Genomic DNA, 20,107 nt, shown 5'->3' on the forward strand with positions numbered 1-20,107 from the left:
AAAAAAAATAATTATTAACAAGTCATCATATGAGTAAATATAGATTTCGTCGAGTATTTATTATCCAATAACATTAGAACAGCAAAAAAAATTTCTTTAACCCTATCTTTGGTCAATTGGAAAAAACATTTTATAATTTAAAAAGATAGGTGATACATAGTCAAATCAAAGTTCACAATTCAAACAATGTCTAATTTCAATTTAAAATAAACAAGCCCGATCACAATAAATAAATAATAAGTAAAATACATACTTATTAAATAATAATAATAAAAAAAAAAATTATAGTCAATATTTAACTAATTATTCTGCATACATATTTCCTTCAGCTATCATTTAATGGATATCTGAGTATGCATAAAAAAAATTACAGTTAAATTCAGTACATTTTGTAACAATATACGACAATAAATATTTAGGTTACAATTTTAAATTCAAAATGAATAATATAAAAAAACAAATCAGTCAGGAATAATATACTACTACAGCTAAATATTTAATTGTTATTATTTAATTATATATTTTGGAATTAATGTGAAGGATTCAACATTAAAAACAAATAACACAATTAAGTATTTAAATAAAATGTATTCTAGTGAAACTTTTGAAAAATGAATACGATACATCATTACTTACATCATAACTATGTACTTAAAGTCATGATTATAAATTTACTAATATAATCCTTTTCTCAACAGAAAAAAAAATAATATGAAATAGGTAATTTTTAAGTTAATAGCTATTAGGATTTACCTGGTTACGGAACTACAGAAATTATTTAATTAATATAAATAACAATACCGAATTGAATTTTAATAATCGAGTAAAAATTTGTAAGTAAAACTATGTTTAGTTTAACTTTATTGGAATTATGTGATAAAAACATGTTACTCCACATTTTCTATTAACAATTTATTCAAATCCGGTTTATCTTCAACTTCACATTGCATGTATATATCACCATTGGTTAACTCCATTTCTTGGCATGCAAAACCGTTATTGTAATCAACATTTGAATCTTCCTGTTCCTGTTCTTGTTCTTGTTCCTGTTCTTGTCCTTGTTCCGGTTCCTGTTCTTGTCCTTGTTCCGGTTCCTGTTCCTGTTCTTGGTCCTGTTCTTGATATTGCAAATTGCTTGTTTCATAAAAATTTGGAGGTTCTTGTTTATGAACATATGTTCCATCATTCATTTCAACTTTCACATGACAAAAACTATGATTGACTCGTACTACATCCATATGAATATCGCCGTCTTCATCGTTATTTTGATCAAACACTTCTTGTTTTATTGATAACAATGGTGACGATTCTGGCATACTGGGTAAATGGCGTTGATACTCTTCCACAGTTTTAAACTCAGTTAGACATTTTTGGCAGTAGATTAAATGTTGCAATCGGCAATAAGATCCTGTCACAGTCAAATGCTTAAAAAAGATAGTCATATCAAAGAAACGTTTTTCGCAGTTATTACAATAAAAGTTATAAAATTTGAGCAGCTTTTGTCTAGCTGTATTGCAAACTGTATTTGAACTGGCAAGTTCTTCATCATTTTCATTCTCATTTGCCCCTTGCTGTGTATTTTGCATAGCAAATTTCATTCGTTCCTCAACTTTATCTTTTTCATCCGGTCCCATTGCATATCTCATTTTCAATTGGAAATATAAACAATTAGAATTTGCATGTTCCATACATGTATCATCATCAGTACTTGTAAAAGTACAATTGTTACATTTTTGATGAAGTTTATTATTAATGATACCTAATTTAAACGATTTGCAGTACAGAACATGATTGCGAATTTCTCTGGGTGTTGTATCCGTGAAAATAAATTTACAATGAATACATCCATAACTATTCAATGAATTTGTACCGACTCTCAAGGTATTTGTGCAGTGTTCAATATGTTCGCTAAATTGTTCATTGAAATAACTGTACTCACATAGAGGGCACAATTTTATTCCTTTTTCTTTCAATTTAATTGAATGTCTATGTTTAATCAAACTATGATCAATATATTTGAGAACTGTATTAAAATAATCAGGACAATAATTACACTTAATACTTCCGTTGTCTATAATTATCTCACTGTGTGGTACATTGTCAGGTACATTAAAACCACCTTTTAGGTCGTTCGATTCCATTTTTTTAATAGTCAGATTCGGTTTTTGTAGGGTACGTGATCGGTTGTTACTTGTGACAACAATTGCACAATGATTTATAAGTTTATGAAGAACTAATTCAACCATTGATGGGAAAGTTAAAGAACAACATTTGAATGAATCTGATAAATTCTGGTGAACATGATCAAACGGAATTGATCTTCTAGAACACGTTAAAACACCAAAGCATTTATGACACAAACAAGTCGAACTGCCGAGTTTCAAATGAGTTCGGTAATGTGGAATAAAGACCTCTTTATTGGGAAATACCGAGTGACAATCTTCAATGAGACAGGCATATGGTTTGGAATGTTTGGAACAAAATAATATATGTTTATACACATTTCGCGATACTTCTTCATTCTGGTAAGTGCAAAATATACAAACAAATTCTGCTTTAAAAGAACTAGATATGGCAGCAAACATTTCTGATGCGCGCTCATGATCAACATCCATTGAAATCCAAGTTGGATTAAAAGTTTCTGCTGGTAAAATTTCATTCATGGTATATGATGGAATAATTTCTGTTGAAGTTGATGCAATTTGAATAATTTCTGTTGAAGTTGAAGCTAATGGAATACTTTCTGTTGAAGTTGATGCAAATGGAATAATTTCTGTAGAAGTTGAAGCGAATGGAACAATTTCTTTTGAATTTGATGTGGATGGAAAATCTGGTTCATATTGCATAGACTCTGTATCTATTGATGGAAATTGGTGAATAGATGCTGATGCAGATTGTTCGATAGATTCTGATGGTGATTGAATCATGTCAATGGATGATGACGAAGATGACGATTGTGTTTCATGCTCGGGTATTGGAGAGGATCTTTTTTTTCTCTTAGCCCTTTTTGGTGTTATTTTCTTCTTTTTGTTTGAAACGAACAAGGATCGTTTATTCGCAATCTGGGGTGGTGGTGCTAGTGCAGGTGACATATATGTCTATGACAAAAAAAAAAATCAAACTATAGTAATAAATATACATAGGTATAAACACAGTATATAGATTATAATGCAATATGAAGCCTACTTGGTGTTAATGTTGAATTTTTTCATTTTTTTAAGAAAACATAGCACCCTAAAGTGTTGAATATTGTTAATGGTTTGTACATCTTAAAATACTCTAACTTCCTTTAAAATTAAAATATAATAAAAAGCATATGAGATGCCCTAGATAATAATCTTACCTTTTAATCTTGTAAGAGGTCAATTCACTCAATTTTTAAGCTGGCATAGCCGAACATAATTATGCTAGGAGTAGAATTTGCTGTTAAGCTTTTATCAGACAGAGAAAACACATGCAAGTGCTACGTCCTCTTCTTAAAAGTTATACCAGAAACCAAAATTAATTTTGTGTAAAAAATTCCTGTTAATCATTATTTTTTTGGTTTCCAGACGCTTTCAAAAATGTCTGAGAATTTTAAATTTTAACCTCTTGAATGCACCAACTAGATGCCTTTTCCCACCCTACAAAAATTTTGAAGTTGAAACTCAACCTTTTATTTTGTCTACTTATTGTGTACACAGATACAAAAAAACAACACAAATCATTGTAAAATCAATACATTTATCCTTCTGATCAGAATGTCAAAAATGTAAAACCATCAAACATCCTACTTTATTGATAAATATGTTGTATTTAACATGTAGATACCCAATATTATAAAATTTGATTTCAGTTAATATTTAGTTTCTTTGTAAATTATTAACATCAAACAACCATACCAACAGTACAACCTCAACAACTTATTATATTATTAAGAAAAATAAATTAAAAATAAAATTTCAAGCTTATATTTCTAGGTATAGACCATAGATATAGATATCAATTATAGTAATGAACCTTCAATTATTGTCAACATACTTTTTCAGCTAAATAATTCACTATCACTTGGTTTGCTTTAGCTTCTTCGACTTGTCCTCTCCATACATCAATATGTTCCAGGCAATATTGACATAACTTAGTAGATTTTCCTTCATCGCCTGTAATCTAGAAATATAATTTCATTAAAAATCATAAATTTTGTCAGAGTATGTTTTACTAATTTTTTGGTGTAATTATCTATATACCTACTTATTTGTATTAAAAAGTTCTGTTTTTATATGTACTATATTTATCTTAATACGAGCAATTTTGAAAAATTATGAATTCAGAGTGATTTTAAATAAATGTCTACCGTTTTCCGTAGGAAATATTGGATGAAAGATTTAATGTATATACATACAAGCGGCGAGCATACAAGATTTATTTGAACCATACGTAAAAAATACTTTTGAACACAACCAACACATCAATATGAAATTGACTAATACTGCATCACCTATAATGGTAAGATAATTTTAATTTGTAGATAGCATATTAAGCCAACACAATATTACTTAGGTATCACATTTTATACAATTTTAAAGCATTTACAATTATTGGAGAAACCAACTTTGGCCATGTATAAACATACTTTACGATAGGTACTATACAAGTTATAAATTATAATTTATTACAAAGCACATTACTAGACCAAGGCTTAAATTATTTATTACTTTAAAAAAAATGACACAATTTAAATCAATAGCATCTCGAATAGCATTGAACAAAATTCTTTTAATATTTATAGATATTTGGACTCTGCTTAACACAACTGAAAAAGGTGGCTTCAGAAACATCGTATTTAATTACACATTTAATACTACATCCAAAACTAGAATATTTGATAGCTTGTGCATATAATAAAACTAATTAAATAGGTAGCCCGCATTAACAGGGAAGTGTTAAATTTTTTTGGTTTGAATTAATGAGATTGCAACACTGGTGGAGACTCAGATAACAGAAAAGTACCTATTTTTGTCATTAAAAACCTAGTATTTAATTAAAACTTTCTAAGGGCCATTCTTAAAAATAAAAGGTTAAGTGTCACTTATGACTTACCAATTCTATCAATAAACACAAAGGAAATTCTGCCAGTTAACATTATATTTATCACACACTAAACCTAACATTGTAACTTGTAAGAACGGCCTGAAGAGTTAAAAACAGGGAAGATATATTTTTGTGTAAAATCAAATTTTAAAATAAGTTAAAAAATTTGAAATATTAATGTAAAAATTAATATGATTTATAATTTGTTAATCAACAATAATTTATTGTACTTCAGTAATTAATCATTAATTATAATTAAACTTTTAATAGGACGTGATATCTGCATGTGTTGTCTCTGTCTTTCAAGTGCGTAACATGGCAAATTTTACGCTCAGCAGAACACGTGTAGCTCCGTTTGTTTAAAAATTAGTGCGAATTGACCTCTTATAAAATCTAAAGGTAAGATTATTATCTAGGCGACCTCATAGGTTTTTAATTTAATTTTAATTTTAACGTGAGTTATGAGTATTTTAAAATTGTAAATATTTTATACATCTTAAAATACTTATAACTCGCGTTAAAATTAAAATATAATAAAAAGCCTATAAGGTTGCCTAGATAATAATCTTACCTTTAGATTTTATAAGAGGTCAATTCACTTTAGTTTTTAAATTAACGGAGCTACACGTGTTCTGCTAAGTGTACAATTTGCTATGTTACGCACTTGTAAGACGGAGACAACACATGCGGGTATCACGTCCTCTTAAGTGAATTTCATTGTTTTTGGTCCAGACAACCAAAAATTTGGTAATAATGATAATCATTGTTGAAATAATATTCTAAGAAACATTAACTAACTTTAATTAAATAGGTACCTAGTTAAAAAAAAACTTTTTCAAGGTTATTCTTTGACTATATTCTGTCCACTGAGAGAACGCAACTCGCTCGTACATCCAAATGAACCAGCACCACTGTCTTATGGTCAAATTCTTTCACCATACGACTACCAGAGCTGGTGTAATGGTGAAAATGCACAGCAATAGACTAGTATTTGTGGCCTTCCAGTTGCATTCTCTCGGTAGATGGAGTATATTGTATAGGTTCTCAACATTCATATAACCTAAATAACAATAGGTTGTTAACGCCTAAATTAGTTTCTTTTATTTAAGTGAATTAATGTCTAAGAAATAAATTTAGAAGAAAATAAATAATTTGGCTACAAATCCCTAGTATTAATGCAAGATGTTTATTATATAAGAATACAATTTGATACTTTAAAAAATCAACTTTAATTTATCTTTAGTCGAAGAAAATAAAAAAAAAGTAGAATGACACTCAATTGACAAACTACCATTTCTGTTATTTGTGGAAATTTTTTAGTAATATTTTTTGACTGAAAATATATGATAATAATAATATATAATATAATATATATATACTGTTTATTATATAAAATATACGCAAGAAATTTAAATTATAACATTGCTAAAACTATGTCACAATCATAACAATGTTTCATATACATATAATATAATACCAAGTAAGTGCGGTTTATAAGATTTCAGTAGTGCTAACCAATATTTTTGTACTAACTGACGTCCTATAACCTGTACATTATTATTATCACTAAATATGTACGCATTCATAGAATAAAGAATAAGAAAAAATGCTTAAGACTGTACATGTTTTTGTTCTACTTGACCATCGCCTTATGTTGTGTGCATACTGCACAGTATATGCATGCGATGTCAGATTGAATTAATTGTCGGTTGCATATAATATATTAAAAATAGATACATTTCCCTTTAAGAAATATGCAATGTTATCGCTGAGCATACTTTTTAATCCTTATACTATGTACATAGAGCGAACAATTTAGAACCCATGGTTATGACGTGGAAAGGTATGGCTTATCTGCAGCGTCTAGCACCAAATATCGCTCCTGCAACTAGACGTCACAATATTCGACTGTCAAGGTAACTATACCTTAATTGTTACATTAATTCTGGCGGCTCAAGACCGCCCCCCCCCCCCAACAAAAAAATCACCACTATTACCGTCAACGCAAGTAGGGTAGTACTGTAGTAGGTATGTGTATCCAGAGCGCAGTGTGCAGTGTAAACAATAAATCATAAATTTTGCAATAAAATAATCGTAACATAAACCGTCCAACGGCAATGCTGACTTGAAGAAAAAAAAAATTGATGAAACACTAAGACCTCAACACGCCATTGGATGCATCTGACAGTGCGGAAAAAGGGCTTTATACAAGAAATGGCAATAATCTATTTGCCTCAAATTGTCATAAAGGCCGAGGTCTGACGGACGGGATAACGGGAGACAAATACGAAACAAAAGTGATGGGCAGGTACGCGCGAACAACAATACTTACTTCCACTTTGTAATACTCCTTGACGTACTGAACCAGATGCGGTTCGTCGGGTCCCATAACGTCGGTGTAAACTTGAGCTCTATCGGACAGGCAAACGCGGCACATCTCGAGCGGGTTGAGAACGACATTGTTGTTGTAATAATTATTGGCATTATTACCAGTGGTTAGGGACAACGTCATGTTGATCGGTCAAAAAACGTGTGGACGGAAGGTGCCGGAGTTGGTATCCGCCGCAAGCACGCCTGCACGCAGCACTGCGTTACACAACAACTGTTGAACGTCAAACCGCAGTGGCCAGCGAAGTGGGAACGGAACGCACACAAAACAGGACTGGAAAAACAAAAATACACCGGGCGGGTAAAAAAAAAATGTGGCTTCGCCGGCAAGACCAGGCAAACGGGTTACCAGAAACCAAATGGCCGGCCGAACGCTAGAACGGCGTCAGTGCGTCACAACAGCAGTTCGTGAGTAGTACACAAAATCACCACCGAAATTGGTGATTGGTGGGGTACGCATACAGCAGCTGCCGCCTAAACGGAAACCGTAAGCGTTTAATGCGGAGTGGGGGCACAAGGTTGTTGGCGTCTCACGGCTTGTTTTGTGCACTGCCACCAACCATGGCTCGGAGAGCGGGCACATGAACGGACGCGCGGTATGATGCGTTCCAAGGACGATGGAAACAGTGTTTAAACGATAGTGGCACAAATACTTTGTAACCTGTTCCAGGTATTTAGCGGCAATTTTAAATTTGACTTGTAGTGCGTTTCGAGAAATGGCGATCAAACCCAATTGCAGGAGAGCGCCATTTCAGGTTTCAGTGTAGCAGAGTGCAGTTTGACACACCTATTTTTTCTGCTCCATATTGGCCTGCCATAAAATTTACAAATTCCGACGACTCATACGTAAATGTTGAAAATATATTATGGAAACCATAGTGATTATAATTTAATATGTACGAAGATGAAGTATAATATTCATTACTTATAGATGTATAACAAAAGCTGTTTCCAAATTAATTTAATTATTATGTATACAAACCTTCAACCCTATACATAAAATGCATATATTTACCAAGATGTATCAAGGGGCTCGATAGTGATAAACAATTGGCATGCCAAAATTATGGCACCCCTATACAAAAAACTCAAACAGTGCCACCACCTAGTGAACACGGTCCTGTATAATCAAGAGGTAGTGATTATAATTATTGTTTAATCCAGTTTATTAAAATATATTTTTTAAGGATCTTGAAAAACAGTTACCTACTTATTTTTAAAATTATTAGACTATAAATACTAAAATATCATAAGTACTATTAATAGACACTTTTAAATTTGTTCACCCTCAAATCAACTGAAACAATTTTTTTTGGGGGGATTTTCACGTGTTAAATTTACTTCGTAGATCATTTCACAAAGTATCATTTGGTATAACTATAAATTACCCATTCTTTGTTTATTTATTTGAATTTTTAGTTGGGTATAAGTGATATGAAAATTATATTATTTTATTCAACTAATGACAATTATACTATTAATCAAATATGTATTTTTTGCTCAACATAATTTAAATGAAAGTAGAAAATATATCAACTAAAAAAGAAAAGGCATTAGATTTTCATAATTTTTGAGATAGCCCTTAAAGTACGTAGTTGAGTCCTGAAAAATATTAGAATATTTTTGTTCAAGCACTTTAAAAGACTGGTTTTATCACAGATTAAATACATTTTTTAAATTGAATCTGTTTTTTTTATCTTAATTAATGTCTTCAAAATTAAAAGCACAACAATGTGATTTTAAATGCATCGGTTATAATTATTATTCCTCAACAAATATCTCCCCCCTCCCCTGCACAATTCAAACACTGATTATAAGACAATTCATTATGTCTTTGTGATGTTAGGTATAAACTACAACAATAATACAATAATAAATGTAATTTTGTTCAATATTGATATATATTATATTATGTGTATTTTTACTTTTTAGTACACTTAAGTCATATTTAATAAACCTTAAGAAAAATATAGAAATGTAAAGCAATATTTAAAAATGTTAGGTATACAGAATTAAGAGGTGATATTTTATTACAATATGTCATTTGTAAATAATGATACAACTGGTACAAGTTTAAGGTATTAGGTCAGTTTACATTTATACAGAAAACAATGTTAAAAAGTCTGAATACCATTATAAAAGCTTAGCAATTTATTTCATTTATTAAAAGTACATTTCTTAATAATTATATATATTTAAATTCAGTAACACATTTAAAATGAGTTAGTTTAATTTTTTATTAAAAAACTATTAAATCATAACTTAATTAGATGTGTTGGTGTACTATAGTAAAAAGAATACATATTAAAATAAAAAATGCCTAAGACATTTTAGGAAAAAACATTTTTTATAAAAATCGGTATGTAGTCTACTTTATGTTTTAACTTATTCATTAAATTCAATAATAATAAAAAAATTTAATTGTTTATTAAATTAACTGTTTCATCAGTTGTTCAATACAATTTTTTTAAAAACTTAAATAATTTTATGACACAAAATTAATTTCAACAAACGTAATCATAAAAAAAAAAAAAATGGTTATCCAGCAAAAAGTAAAACTATAATATTTTCAGTGTATGTATATTTTTTTAACTTCCGAGTTATAAAAAGATATTTGTCATTACACTTTACTTAAATTTTATAAAGTTAGCTTCAGTGTTGACTGAACGTCTGTGAAATAGATTAAATTTTATTTAGAAAATGATAAAAATTAATAAATTTGCTTGTCCCTTGGTTTTTTATCCATCTGAAGAAGGGAGTGCTTGAACTGAGTTATTGATTTTGTTTTCATTTACACCATTGACAATGACAATTTCGATATCATTTAATGCTACCAATTCACGGCCTATACGATTTTGCTTCTCTATAACAGAAGATGATATACTTGTTTCATTTTTATCAACTTTAGTGTTTGTCTTGTCAATATTGACACATTCTGAAACATCCATTGAGTGTTCATTATTAACTGCCATTGTATCATCATCATCATCATCATCATCCAAGAGACTTATAATATTTTCATCATCATTCAATTGATCCATCATTTGATTTATACTTTGAGCAGTGTAAACGTCAGTTTCATTATCTCCATCATCATTACTATTGCTTATACCCTGTTCTTCATTGTTTTGTACGACACTGATTTCATTATTTCTTTCATTTGCATTATGTTCAGTGATATTTTCTTTAATGTTGTTATCGGACACTCCGCATTGATTTGATAATGTATTAGCATTTGCTTCTTGTTTAATTTGTACATTGTGTTCCTTATTATTTTCAGTAATTGTTTCAGGAATATTGTTGGCCCATGATGTTTGAGGAATATTGTTGGCCCATGATGTTTGAGGAATATTGTTGGCCCATGATGTTTCAGGAATATTGTTGGCCCATGATGTTTCAGGAATATTGTAAGCCATTGCCATTCTTTCAGAAATATCGTTGGCCAGTGCAATTATTTTAGACCTTTCGTTGGCCGCTGATGTTGTTTCAGCAATATTGTTAGCCAATGATGTTGTTTCTGATATAATTGGTAACATTTCTTCATTGTTCATAGGAGTTATATTAGATGGTAAAGTTACATTATCCTGTAAACCATGCACATGTTCCATATGCATTGTTAATGCTACTAGGTACATAAATTGAAAGGGACATTGTTTACACGTATACCTTCTATATTTATGATATGGAAGTCTCTTTCCATGATATATTCTCCAATGTTGAAAAAACGATAGGCGTGTAAAATATTTTTTACATTTAGTACAATAATAATTTTCAGGTACTCTTTTCAAAGTATTTTTATCACAAAATTGCCTATGTCTTGCCAATCCTGAATTTGATTTAAATTTTCTAGGACACTTTTTACATCTAAATAAGTATGATTCATAATTATTAGATTCCATTGTTCCATCGGTTCGAGTATTATCAGATAATGTATTCGTTTCATCATCTATTTCATTGTTTCCATCATCAGGATAGTCGATCATGTCATTATTCATACATTCAATTATACCGTAATCATAAGAAGTACTTGGAATTATTTCTTCACCAGGTTCATGTTTAATACCAGAGTTGGCCATCATAAGATATTCTTCTTTCATTGCCGATATTGGTTCTTCTGTCGTTCTCGGTAATTCTTTGATCAATTTTATTTTTGACCCAGATGGATTGTGAGTCTTTGTATGACTTGATAAAGTTGCTGCTGTCTTACTCGGTAATTTTTTTATCAATTTTATTTTTGGCCGAGATGGATTGTGAGTCTTTAAATGACTTGATAACGCTGCTGCTGTAAGACACACTTTATTACAAACATTACATTTATAAGGACTTTTATACTTTTTTGTGTAGGTAGCTTTAGATTTAGGCTTAATTTTTAAACGTTTATCTACATTATTGTATTGACATGTGATCAAATGAGATTTAAAGTTATGAATAAGAGTTCCCTTATTACAGTATCTACACATAATACTTTTATTATTTTTTTTATTTGCTATTAATTCACCATCATGTAAGGTAAATTTATGAATACTCAAACTTTCAAGATCATCAAATTGTTCAGAACATTGATAACATTTGAACATGCCAGGAATACGACAGTTACCTTTTACTTGATGAACTCTAAGACTATTTAAAGTAGGAAATGGCACACAGCATTGCCAACACATCAACGTATTTCCTAATTCAAAATGTTCACGATGATGAAATTTAAAAACATTAAAGTTTTGGAAGATGAGATTGCAAGAAGGTTTTAAACAAGTAAAAAGTACATGCGTTGATGAACGTGGAATCTTTTTCACATATCCTCTTCTACGTTCCAGTACATTCTTTGGAGGACTTTTCTTAACTGGTATTAAATCAGTTTCATTTTCAGTAGGTTCTTTAAGTTTCATACCGTACTCAGTTACATTTTGTGTCTGGTTCTGAACACAATGCTTACTATGCTCAATAATTTGTGTTAGATCTGGAGCTGATTTTTCACAATAAAAACATAAATAATTACCGAAAGAGTTCATTAATCGGCCATTATGTGATTTTAATTTGTGATAGGCGAATTCCTCCATACTGTTAAATACAACATTACATGCATAACATTTAAATAAATTTACAGTACGGCAACTAATGTGAAAATGACCACTGGCATCACGGTCAGTTGTTTTAATTTCTTGATAGCAACGACGACACATAACTGCAGTTGAAGACAAACCAATATGTCTGCGATAATGTGGTGTAAAATCTTTTTTTGATCTTGATAGAATGTTACAATTAGGCACCAAACAAGTAAAGAAAGATTTATTGTATTGAGAACAATCATGGTTCAAAATATTCTTCTTTTGACAGATGGAGCAGTAGTATAATTTTTCAACTTCATTTATGCATTCATTTTTGCAAGTTTCTTCGTTGTCTGATGATAATAAATCAATTGTTTCAACTTGGTTTTCTACTTCTACACATGATATAATATCATCATCCGATTCACTATCAACTGTTGCTGATTTTGAATGATTTGTGATAGATGAGCAACTAAAATCACCTTGTTTATTATTACTATTGACACTATTGCTCCCACTACTACTGCAACCATTTACATTATATTTATTTGTATTTAATTGTTTTGTAGTAGATCGAGAATTTGTGAATGAAGATGATGCATTGGAAGACTGTTCTTTATTCCTTGAATTTGGTGATGAATAAGATGCATTAGATGTTCCAGGGATAGAAGTACCAAACTAAAAACAGAAACATAATGATTTAAAATAATATACTTAATTAAGTTTACAAAGCTTTAATTGTAAATGAGTATGTTTCTAATATTAAAATAGTATGGTACCTATGTACTAATAAAAAAAACAAATTACTTAAGTTTCAATCAGTGACAAATCCTAAACTGCTAACTAATTCATAAAAACTAATACTTATTAACAATCTATATCATATAGATATTTTCATATCTATAATATTTAATTTGAAAATAAAATAAATAATTGATAAAAGATACTATTTAATAATAGAAAATATTGTTTAGGTCGATTACTCAAAAATCAAAATAAAATATGGCAATATTATGGTATTGAATGTGTCTAATAATGGTAAATAGTTGTTTAAAAATGAATTACTTACCAGGCTCAAAAATCAAAATATTAGAGGCCTGTTTACAAATAAAACTATGATCATTTTGGTTTCGATTTGCCAGTCCATTTAGGAACTTTACTGTCTGGTGGGCTGATGTGTAATTTCCTATAGATATTAGTGGAAGACATAGTAATTTTGTTCAAAATTAAAATTATAATACAATCAAATAATCACTTACTTAACTGACTTAACTAAAGAAGAAAAATAATGTACTACTTGTTATTAGTTATTTATCTCTTATAGTTAATATTTTAATAGCAGTTTAAAATTATAAAGACGTACATAATACAATTTATTTCAGTTTTTGTAATATATGGATAGGACATTAAAATAGTATTATTTTGATAATACAGTTATTGATTAACAATTAATATTTTTAGTTTAGAGACTTTGTTTAACTGTTCATACCTAACTGTTTATTTAGTGGCACCAAACCTCAATATTTTTAAATTATTACTTTAAGTCAAAAGTGTATATGTTTACTATGTATCTATTAATAAAGTAAATAAAGTGAACAGTTTAAATTGTATAAACTTATCATAGTAATAATAATTGGACTGCTTAGTAGATGTTGTGCATTTTATATTATTCATAAAATATAAACCCCGAACAAAATGCCCATCAATTTAGGTATAATAGAGCTTTGTTGTATAGAATATAATGTGATATAAAAATACAAGATTTTCAACCTTTTTAAATAATTATAAGTTTTATCAATATCTTCCTCTATACATTTGGTAATGGGAGTATTTAGTTTAAATAATAATACATAATAATGAAAATCAAATTTTTACAGTTTTAATTCTGATACATACGTACTTAGGTATAAATCTTGCAAACAAAAATAAAGTAGGTGCAATATAATATGAAGATATATGTAATATATGAAATATATGTAGATCACCATAATAGATGTATTACATTTTAATTCAAGAATAAATTGTTGCATACAAAAAGGATTTTGACAGCCTTTATTTCTAAAGATATTTGGGTAATGATTATTGTTAGTTTATTTTTCTACAAGTAAAACTATAGGTTGAATTAATTTTTTCCAAAAACATCTCATTTATTATATTATTGTTATCAATTTTCAAGTCAATACTGATGTACCCTTCAACGATGTGAATAGGTCCATGGTAAAAACACCTTCAAATTAATCTCAATATTTTAAAAATATCATTGGGTATAGTGAATAATAATATATGTAATAGCAAAAAAGTTTAAGTCTCCACAAATAGTATCTTTTTGAATTACAATAAAATAGCCAATAAGTAGTAAAAATTATCATTTTATATTTAAATATCGAATTTTGTTTTATTTGAACTCAATAGCAAAAAAATTGTGCAATAAATATAATCTAAAAATTTCAACTTTTTTATATTTTTAAATTGCTGTAAGTTTAAAAAAACCTTGTTATGTATAAGTGACCCAGGTCGCTTTATTGAGTGTGAAAAGTTTGTATTAGACAAATTACAAGGTAATTTATTAAGGTATTTATTTATTTTTGTTATATTATACTTTTTATGAAAGAAAAAACTGTTTACAGAATGTTAGGTACGCAAAACCATTTCACGGTCTACAATATCTTGCATGAATCAAAAAGAAGTGGATTTATCCCTCTGTGAATTTCTTCACTACTTTTTAAACAATGTCCTCCTGTAAAAAAAAATTAAAGGAAGACTGCAGATGAAGTATGCTGTCTTAAAAACACTAATTTAGATTAAAAATACTCTCTTAATCTAATCATTTTTTTTTGGAATCTCGATAAAAAAAAAAAATATTATTTATGGGATGAAATCTAAAGCAATTGCGTCCATAGGGGGGGGGGGGAAGATACATTTTTTACCTACACAATAATTTACATATTAACAAAATTTTAACAAATTTCATAAAAATGTAGTTATAAAAAAAATGGTAAGAATTAATTTTGTTATTTTTTAATTGCAGTAAGAACATGTTATGAAGAACCTTGTATTATATTTACAAGCTTTTTAATTTACAAGCAAACATCTATATTATGTATATAGGAGACCGCTCCTATTCCCTCATCAACACCCAGACCAAATCGCTTTGTCTAGAGACTTGACATTTTGTACGAAGGTTCCTTAAGCAATATAGGTGCCCACTAAGGAAGATTTTTTCAAAATTTGACCTCTAGAAGGTAAAAGGGAGGTTTTTAATACAGCTATAATGTGAGGGTTGCAATCGTGGGTCGCCGATTACCTGCGACTGGTTTTATTAATACCAGTTATATCATTGATAGTGATTACTAATTATTAAATTGTGAATTCCACTTAATACTAGCACTACCAACACAGTTCAATTAAACACTTATACACGGCCTACAAAAACGCCAACAAAGAAACAAATATACAGGCAATGCCGTGACGGGGCAGCTAGTCTTATCATATTATATAAGTTGAAAAAATTTGTATAACTAGCATAGAATATTTTAAAAAGTATATCACATTTTAATCAAGAAAATTCCTAAGTGAATATTAGGTGAAAAAAAACGAAATTTCTACAGATTTTTTAATTTTTCAATTGCAATAAAAAAATATATTATTAATTTAGGCAAAAATGAAATTTTACTTGAAAAATTGCATGTATTTCTTCAAGTGTTTTATTTTTAAGATATTTTTTTAAGGCAGGGGTCTTCAAACTTTTTAAAAGGGCCACAAAAGTTCTTGGTGGATCAAAAATGTACAAACACATTTAATAGAAATATATATTGATAAATATTTTAAAAATAGTTCTTTAGTTTTTATAGTATGTAGGTATTGTCGGGATGGCCATACTCGAATTATAAAAAAAAATGAAGTAAAGAAAAAGATTTAAAATAAACAGTAATTATTTGTAACATATTTTATAAGCCGTACACCACACTCGGTCACTTGATAATCATAAAATAATAATAATAGTAAATAATAATACAAAGAATAATATTATCAATATTGTCATCAAACACAAACATGAAAAAAATGGTAAATCCACAAATAAAATTATAATTATTGTCACTTCAGTATAAGATGTTAAATATAAGAAAAAATTGTTGTAATAAATGGCATTAATACAAAAATTAAATGTTTTTTTTTAACATGATTCATTGTGACTTGTGACAGCGCATGGATATTGTTGAGCTATTGTGACAATCGGGATAACGGTAATAGTCTTAGGTGGTTGTTGCAATAATAGGGGTAGTCCAACAGGAACGTACCTACTTAATTATAACTTTTAAAGAATATAAAATATATATATATAACTGTGGTTTTTGTGTTGCACAACTGTAGACTATAATATTTAAATATAATTAAGGGTGCAAATACTCAATTATTTTAAAATGTAAACCTATGTTTAAGTTAGAGGTGAGTGTTTGAAAATGTTGAACTGTTTTTTGACATCTCATTTCAAATCAAGTTTGGTGTCACTGTATTTAATTGATTATTACTACCCATAATTTATAGAATTAATAGAATATTATTCATTATCCATCATTGTTCATCGTGACATTAGTTGATTTTAGTTATTTAAAAATTGTGAAACAGAGAGCCTAGACCTAATTAAAACTTTAATTCTTACCAAATATTCAATGCAAGTCTAAATTAAGCGCTATAGAATTAAAAAATAACAATAATTACATGAATTAATTAATTTTAGTATAACAGTTTTAATTAATAGTTTAAGAAATGTAGATACACCATTAATATTGAAACATGGAAATTAGGTTAATAATACTAAACTAAATTTATAAATGGGATTTTATTTAAACTAACATCTAGAACAAAAGTTTGATAATTGAAAAAATACTAAACTCAAATAGTGAGGTCAGAACAATTACTTTTTCAGATAAAAAAAATCAACTTCTAAATTATTGCAGTGCCAGTACAGGTTTTAAATAAATTTATTGAAACAAAAATTTAAAAATAAAAATCGAATTTAGAAATACAAATTTAATCTATAAAGAAGATCTTCAAAAAAGAGTAAAGACGTATCATCCGCATGATTGTGTTTTAAATGCGTAACATAACAAATTTTTGTTCATTAGGGCTCATTTAGCTTTGTTAGTTTTAATATTAGAGTAAATTTACCTCTTATTTAAATTTAAAGTTAAAACATATTTTCTGTGGTTCTTGGGTTTTTTTTTAGATATTTTTACTGTGAAATTAGAGATAGTTATAAGTATTTTAAAATGAAAACCTTTAACACTGATACCTAGATTCAAAAATAAAAAAATTGATCAAACAAACTACTGATAATGTTACCTTAGTGTTTAATAAAATTAATTCTCTCTAGTATCAAAACAAACAAAATCGATAGCTGAATAAAAAATGTATATGATGCACTTGTAAGACAGACATAAATGAGTAAATAATATTCATTCAATTTTAAATCAGTCTATTTTAGAGATTTAGGTAAATACATAGGTACCTGAGATGTGAGTTTTATAATTTGACTTAGCTATAACGCTTACTAAAATAGGCATATACTAACATCAATTTATAAAAACATACCATATTATGTTGAAGCATTTTAAAAATAAATAGAATGTATATATATATAAAAAATATAAAAGAATACATATAAGGAAACAACTCGGACATACTTTTTTTGTAGCAATGTAGTTGATGACAATTTGAGATTCGGCCGCTTTCTTCTTCATTTCAATAAAGCTTAATAATAAAGTATGACAATTTTCGCACACCATTTTTGGTTTTATATCATCCTTCTCCACCTAAATAAAATAATAAAAAATATATATTTAATTATTTAATTTCTATTTTTCTATATATGTGTGTACTTTGACTCCTAATAGTTCCATAATCTGTTGATTCATATTTAATTCGCCATTGCTAGGCGTGAAAATGTGTATAAACTTGACGTGTCTATTCGATTCCGGTTCTAGCAGACAAATTCTGCAGAGATCGAAGTTCTCACTGTGCAAATGCATCTGTGTGTTGTTCATGGTGAACGGCTGTTTGAGGACTCCTGCACCAGCGCAAACCAAAAGATCAGACGACGGCACCCGGTGAGAGGCGGCAGCGGTTAATGTTGTCAGCTACGAGCGGTGGGACCAATGACAGGCAGACATCGTTATTTATTGATTTTCGGCGAGATTTGGTTTGGTTCCAGCGGTGATCGACGTCCAACAGTTCAGTTGGCCAAACGCCCAAACCCGGCGAACCACAGAGTTTCAGAGGTTGACGTTAGGCCTCGGTATTATAAACTATAATATTATACTTTTAAGATAAAAAATATGAGCTCACGCGAAACGAAAAAGTTTGGGGAGAGTACGACACTCAGGCTATCGACAAAGATGTAATTTTCGTCGGCTACAAAACTCATGCGTTATACATGAAATGACAACAATGTCGAAAAAAAAGCATGAACGAATCAGCGACGATACCGAGCTACGCCGCTACGGTGTCGGACAACATGATAACGTTGATCGCGACCAAAATACCAATTTAACATGTATAGTACATTATTACATAATATTTACATGGCTGTACCATGAAATATTAAAATAATAATATAATATATATGTTGATATTTTAGTAATAACCTGCGTGGAGTGCGTCCTAGTGTCCTACTCCGCGGAGTAAAATAATGAGGATATTGCGTCATTAACTAACAAACCAGCCACTAGGCCGGGCGCCGATCGCAAAATGTAAACATAATATACTATACCGGTGAACAGTAAACATACCAGTACTCAGGTATAGAACCTGCAGCAGCAAATGGATACCCTGTTTAATGGGTGGGTGGGTGTTTCTTTGATTCGCCCTTGCAGTGGAGCCACAGAACATATTATGACGACATTTTCACAAGCGTGATTTCTCCACAGCGAGGATTTGTTCCAGATTTTTTCTCGAAATTTCCCATGAACGCTAAGAGTTCCAACCGCGTATGGGCGGGGCAGCCCCGTGGCACCGTTGACTGTCGGTTATTTTGAATTTCAAAAGTCAGATCAAAATCCATCCCTAACATTCGCTGTATGCCTGTATGACTCATTCTGGTAAGAGGGGATAAGGCGTAACGCATATTATATAACAATTTTTTTTATTCGAATTAGAAAAGAATGTATGAGGGTACCACATTTTCATCACTTATTAGTTATTATTTATTTTAAACATTTTTTAATTCCCTAAACATATTATTTTTAAACCCTAGAGGACATTTATTTCTCACACCTGGATGTTATTAAAAGTGAAATCACGCAGACGCCCCCTTGGGTATTAAAAATTGCGTCAAGACCCAAGAGACAACTTGATAAACTTCCACAAAACGACTCCAATGTTTAAGCATAATACATATAATAACCAACATCTACATTCAATTACCTACGAACATCGTGATTTTACTGAAACATACACTGACCGATCAAGAATGGAAAATGGTGCCGCAGCAGCTGTAGTATTGCAAGATCATATTTCCATGTTGGGACTAATCACTAATGAGTTTATTATTTACCTACTGAGACTATTTTTTGTTTGATCTATACAGCTGAAGCTCGGATGCAGCG

At 29.6% G+C, this 20,107-nt stretch overlaps 2 protein-coding genes across 2 annotated transcripts; both read right to left on the reverse strand.

The window, feature by feature from the left end:
- Window positions 1–543: 543 nt before the first annotated feature.
- Window positions 544–7,935, reverse strand: LOC111041970. The gene is made up of 3 exons (XM_022326438.1): window positions 7,403–7,935; window positions 4,021–4,146; window positions 544–3,098 (listed from the first exon to the last, which is right to left on the reverse strand). The coding sequence occupies exons 1-3, from the start codon at window positions 7,580–7,582 to the stop codon at window positions 888–890; spliced, it is 2,517 nt and encodes an 838-aa protein (XP_022182130.1). The 5' UTR covers window positions 7,583–7,935; the 3' UTR covers window positions 544–887.
- A 2,198-nt stretch (window positions 7,936–10,133) lies between these two features.
- LOC111041960 (zinc finger protein Xfin-like) lies at window positions 10,134–19,235 on the reverse strand. The gene is made up of 3 exons (XM_022326420.1): window positions 18,383–19,235; window positions 18,188–18,316; window positions 10,134–13,181 (listed from the first exon to the last, which is right to left on the reverse strand). The coding sequence occupies exons 1-3, from the start codon at window positions 18,545–18,547 to the stop codon at window positions 10,197–10,199; spliced, it is 3,279 nt and encodes a 1,092-aa protein (XP_022182112.1). The 5' UTR covers window positions 18,548–19,235; the 3' UTR covers window positions 10,134–10,196.
- Window positions 19,236–20,107: the final 872 nt, after the last annotated feature.

The sequence above is a fragment of the Myzus persicae genome, unplaced genomic scaffold (genome assembly GCF_001856785.1).
Source record: "Myzus persicae strain clone G006 unplaced genomic scaffold, MPER_G0061.0, whole genome shotgun sequence".
In the NCBI taxonomy this organism is placed as follows: Eukaryota; Metazoa; Arthropoda; class Insecta; order Hemiptera; family Aphididae; genus Myzus; species Myzus persicae.

Coding starts and splice junctions, on each gene's coding strand:
- LOC111041960 (XM_022326420.1), bottom strand. CDS start 18,547: ATGAACAACACACAGATGCATTTGCACAGTGAGAACTTCGATCTCTGC. Junction 18,317..18,382: donor TGGAACTATTAGGAGTCAAA/GTACACACATAT, acceptor TATTTTATTTAG/GTGGAGAAGGATGATATAAA. Junction 13,182..18,187: donor ACTACATTGCTACAAAAAAA/GTATGTCCGAGT, acceptor TTCTGTTTTTAG/TTTGGTACTTCTATCCCTGG.
- LOC111041970 (XM_022326438.1), bottom strand. CDS start 7,582: ATGACGTTGTCCCTAACCACTGGTAATAATGCCAATAATTATTACAAC. Junction 4,147..7,402: donor AGGAGTATTACAAAGTGGAA/GTAAGTATTGTT, acceptor TTATATTTCTAG/ATTACAGGCGATGAAGGAAA. Junction 3,099..4,020: donor TGAATTATTTAGCTGAAAAA/GTATGTTGACAA, acceptor TTTTTGTCATAG/ACATATATGTCACCTGCACT.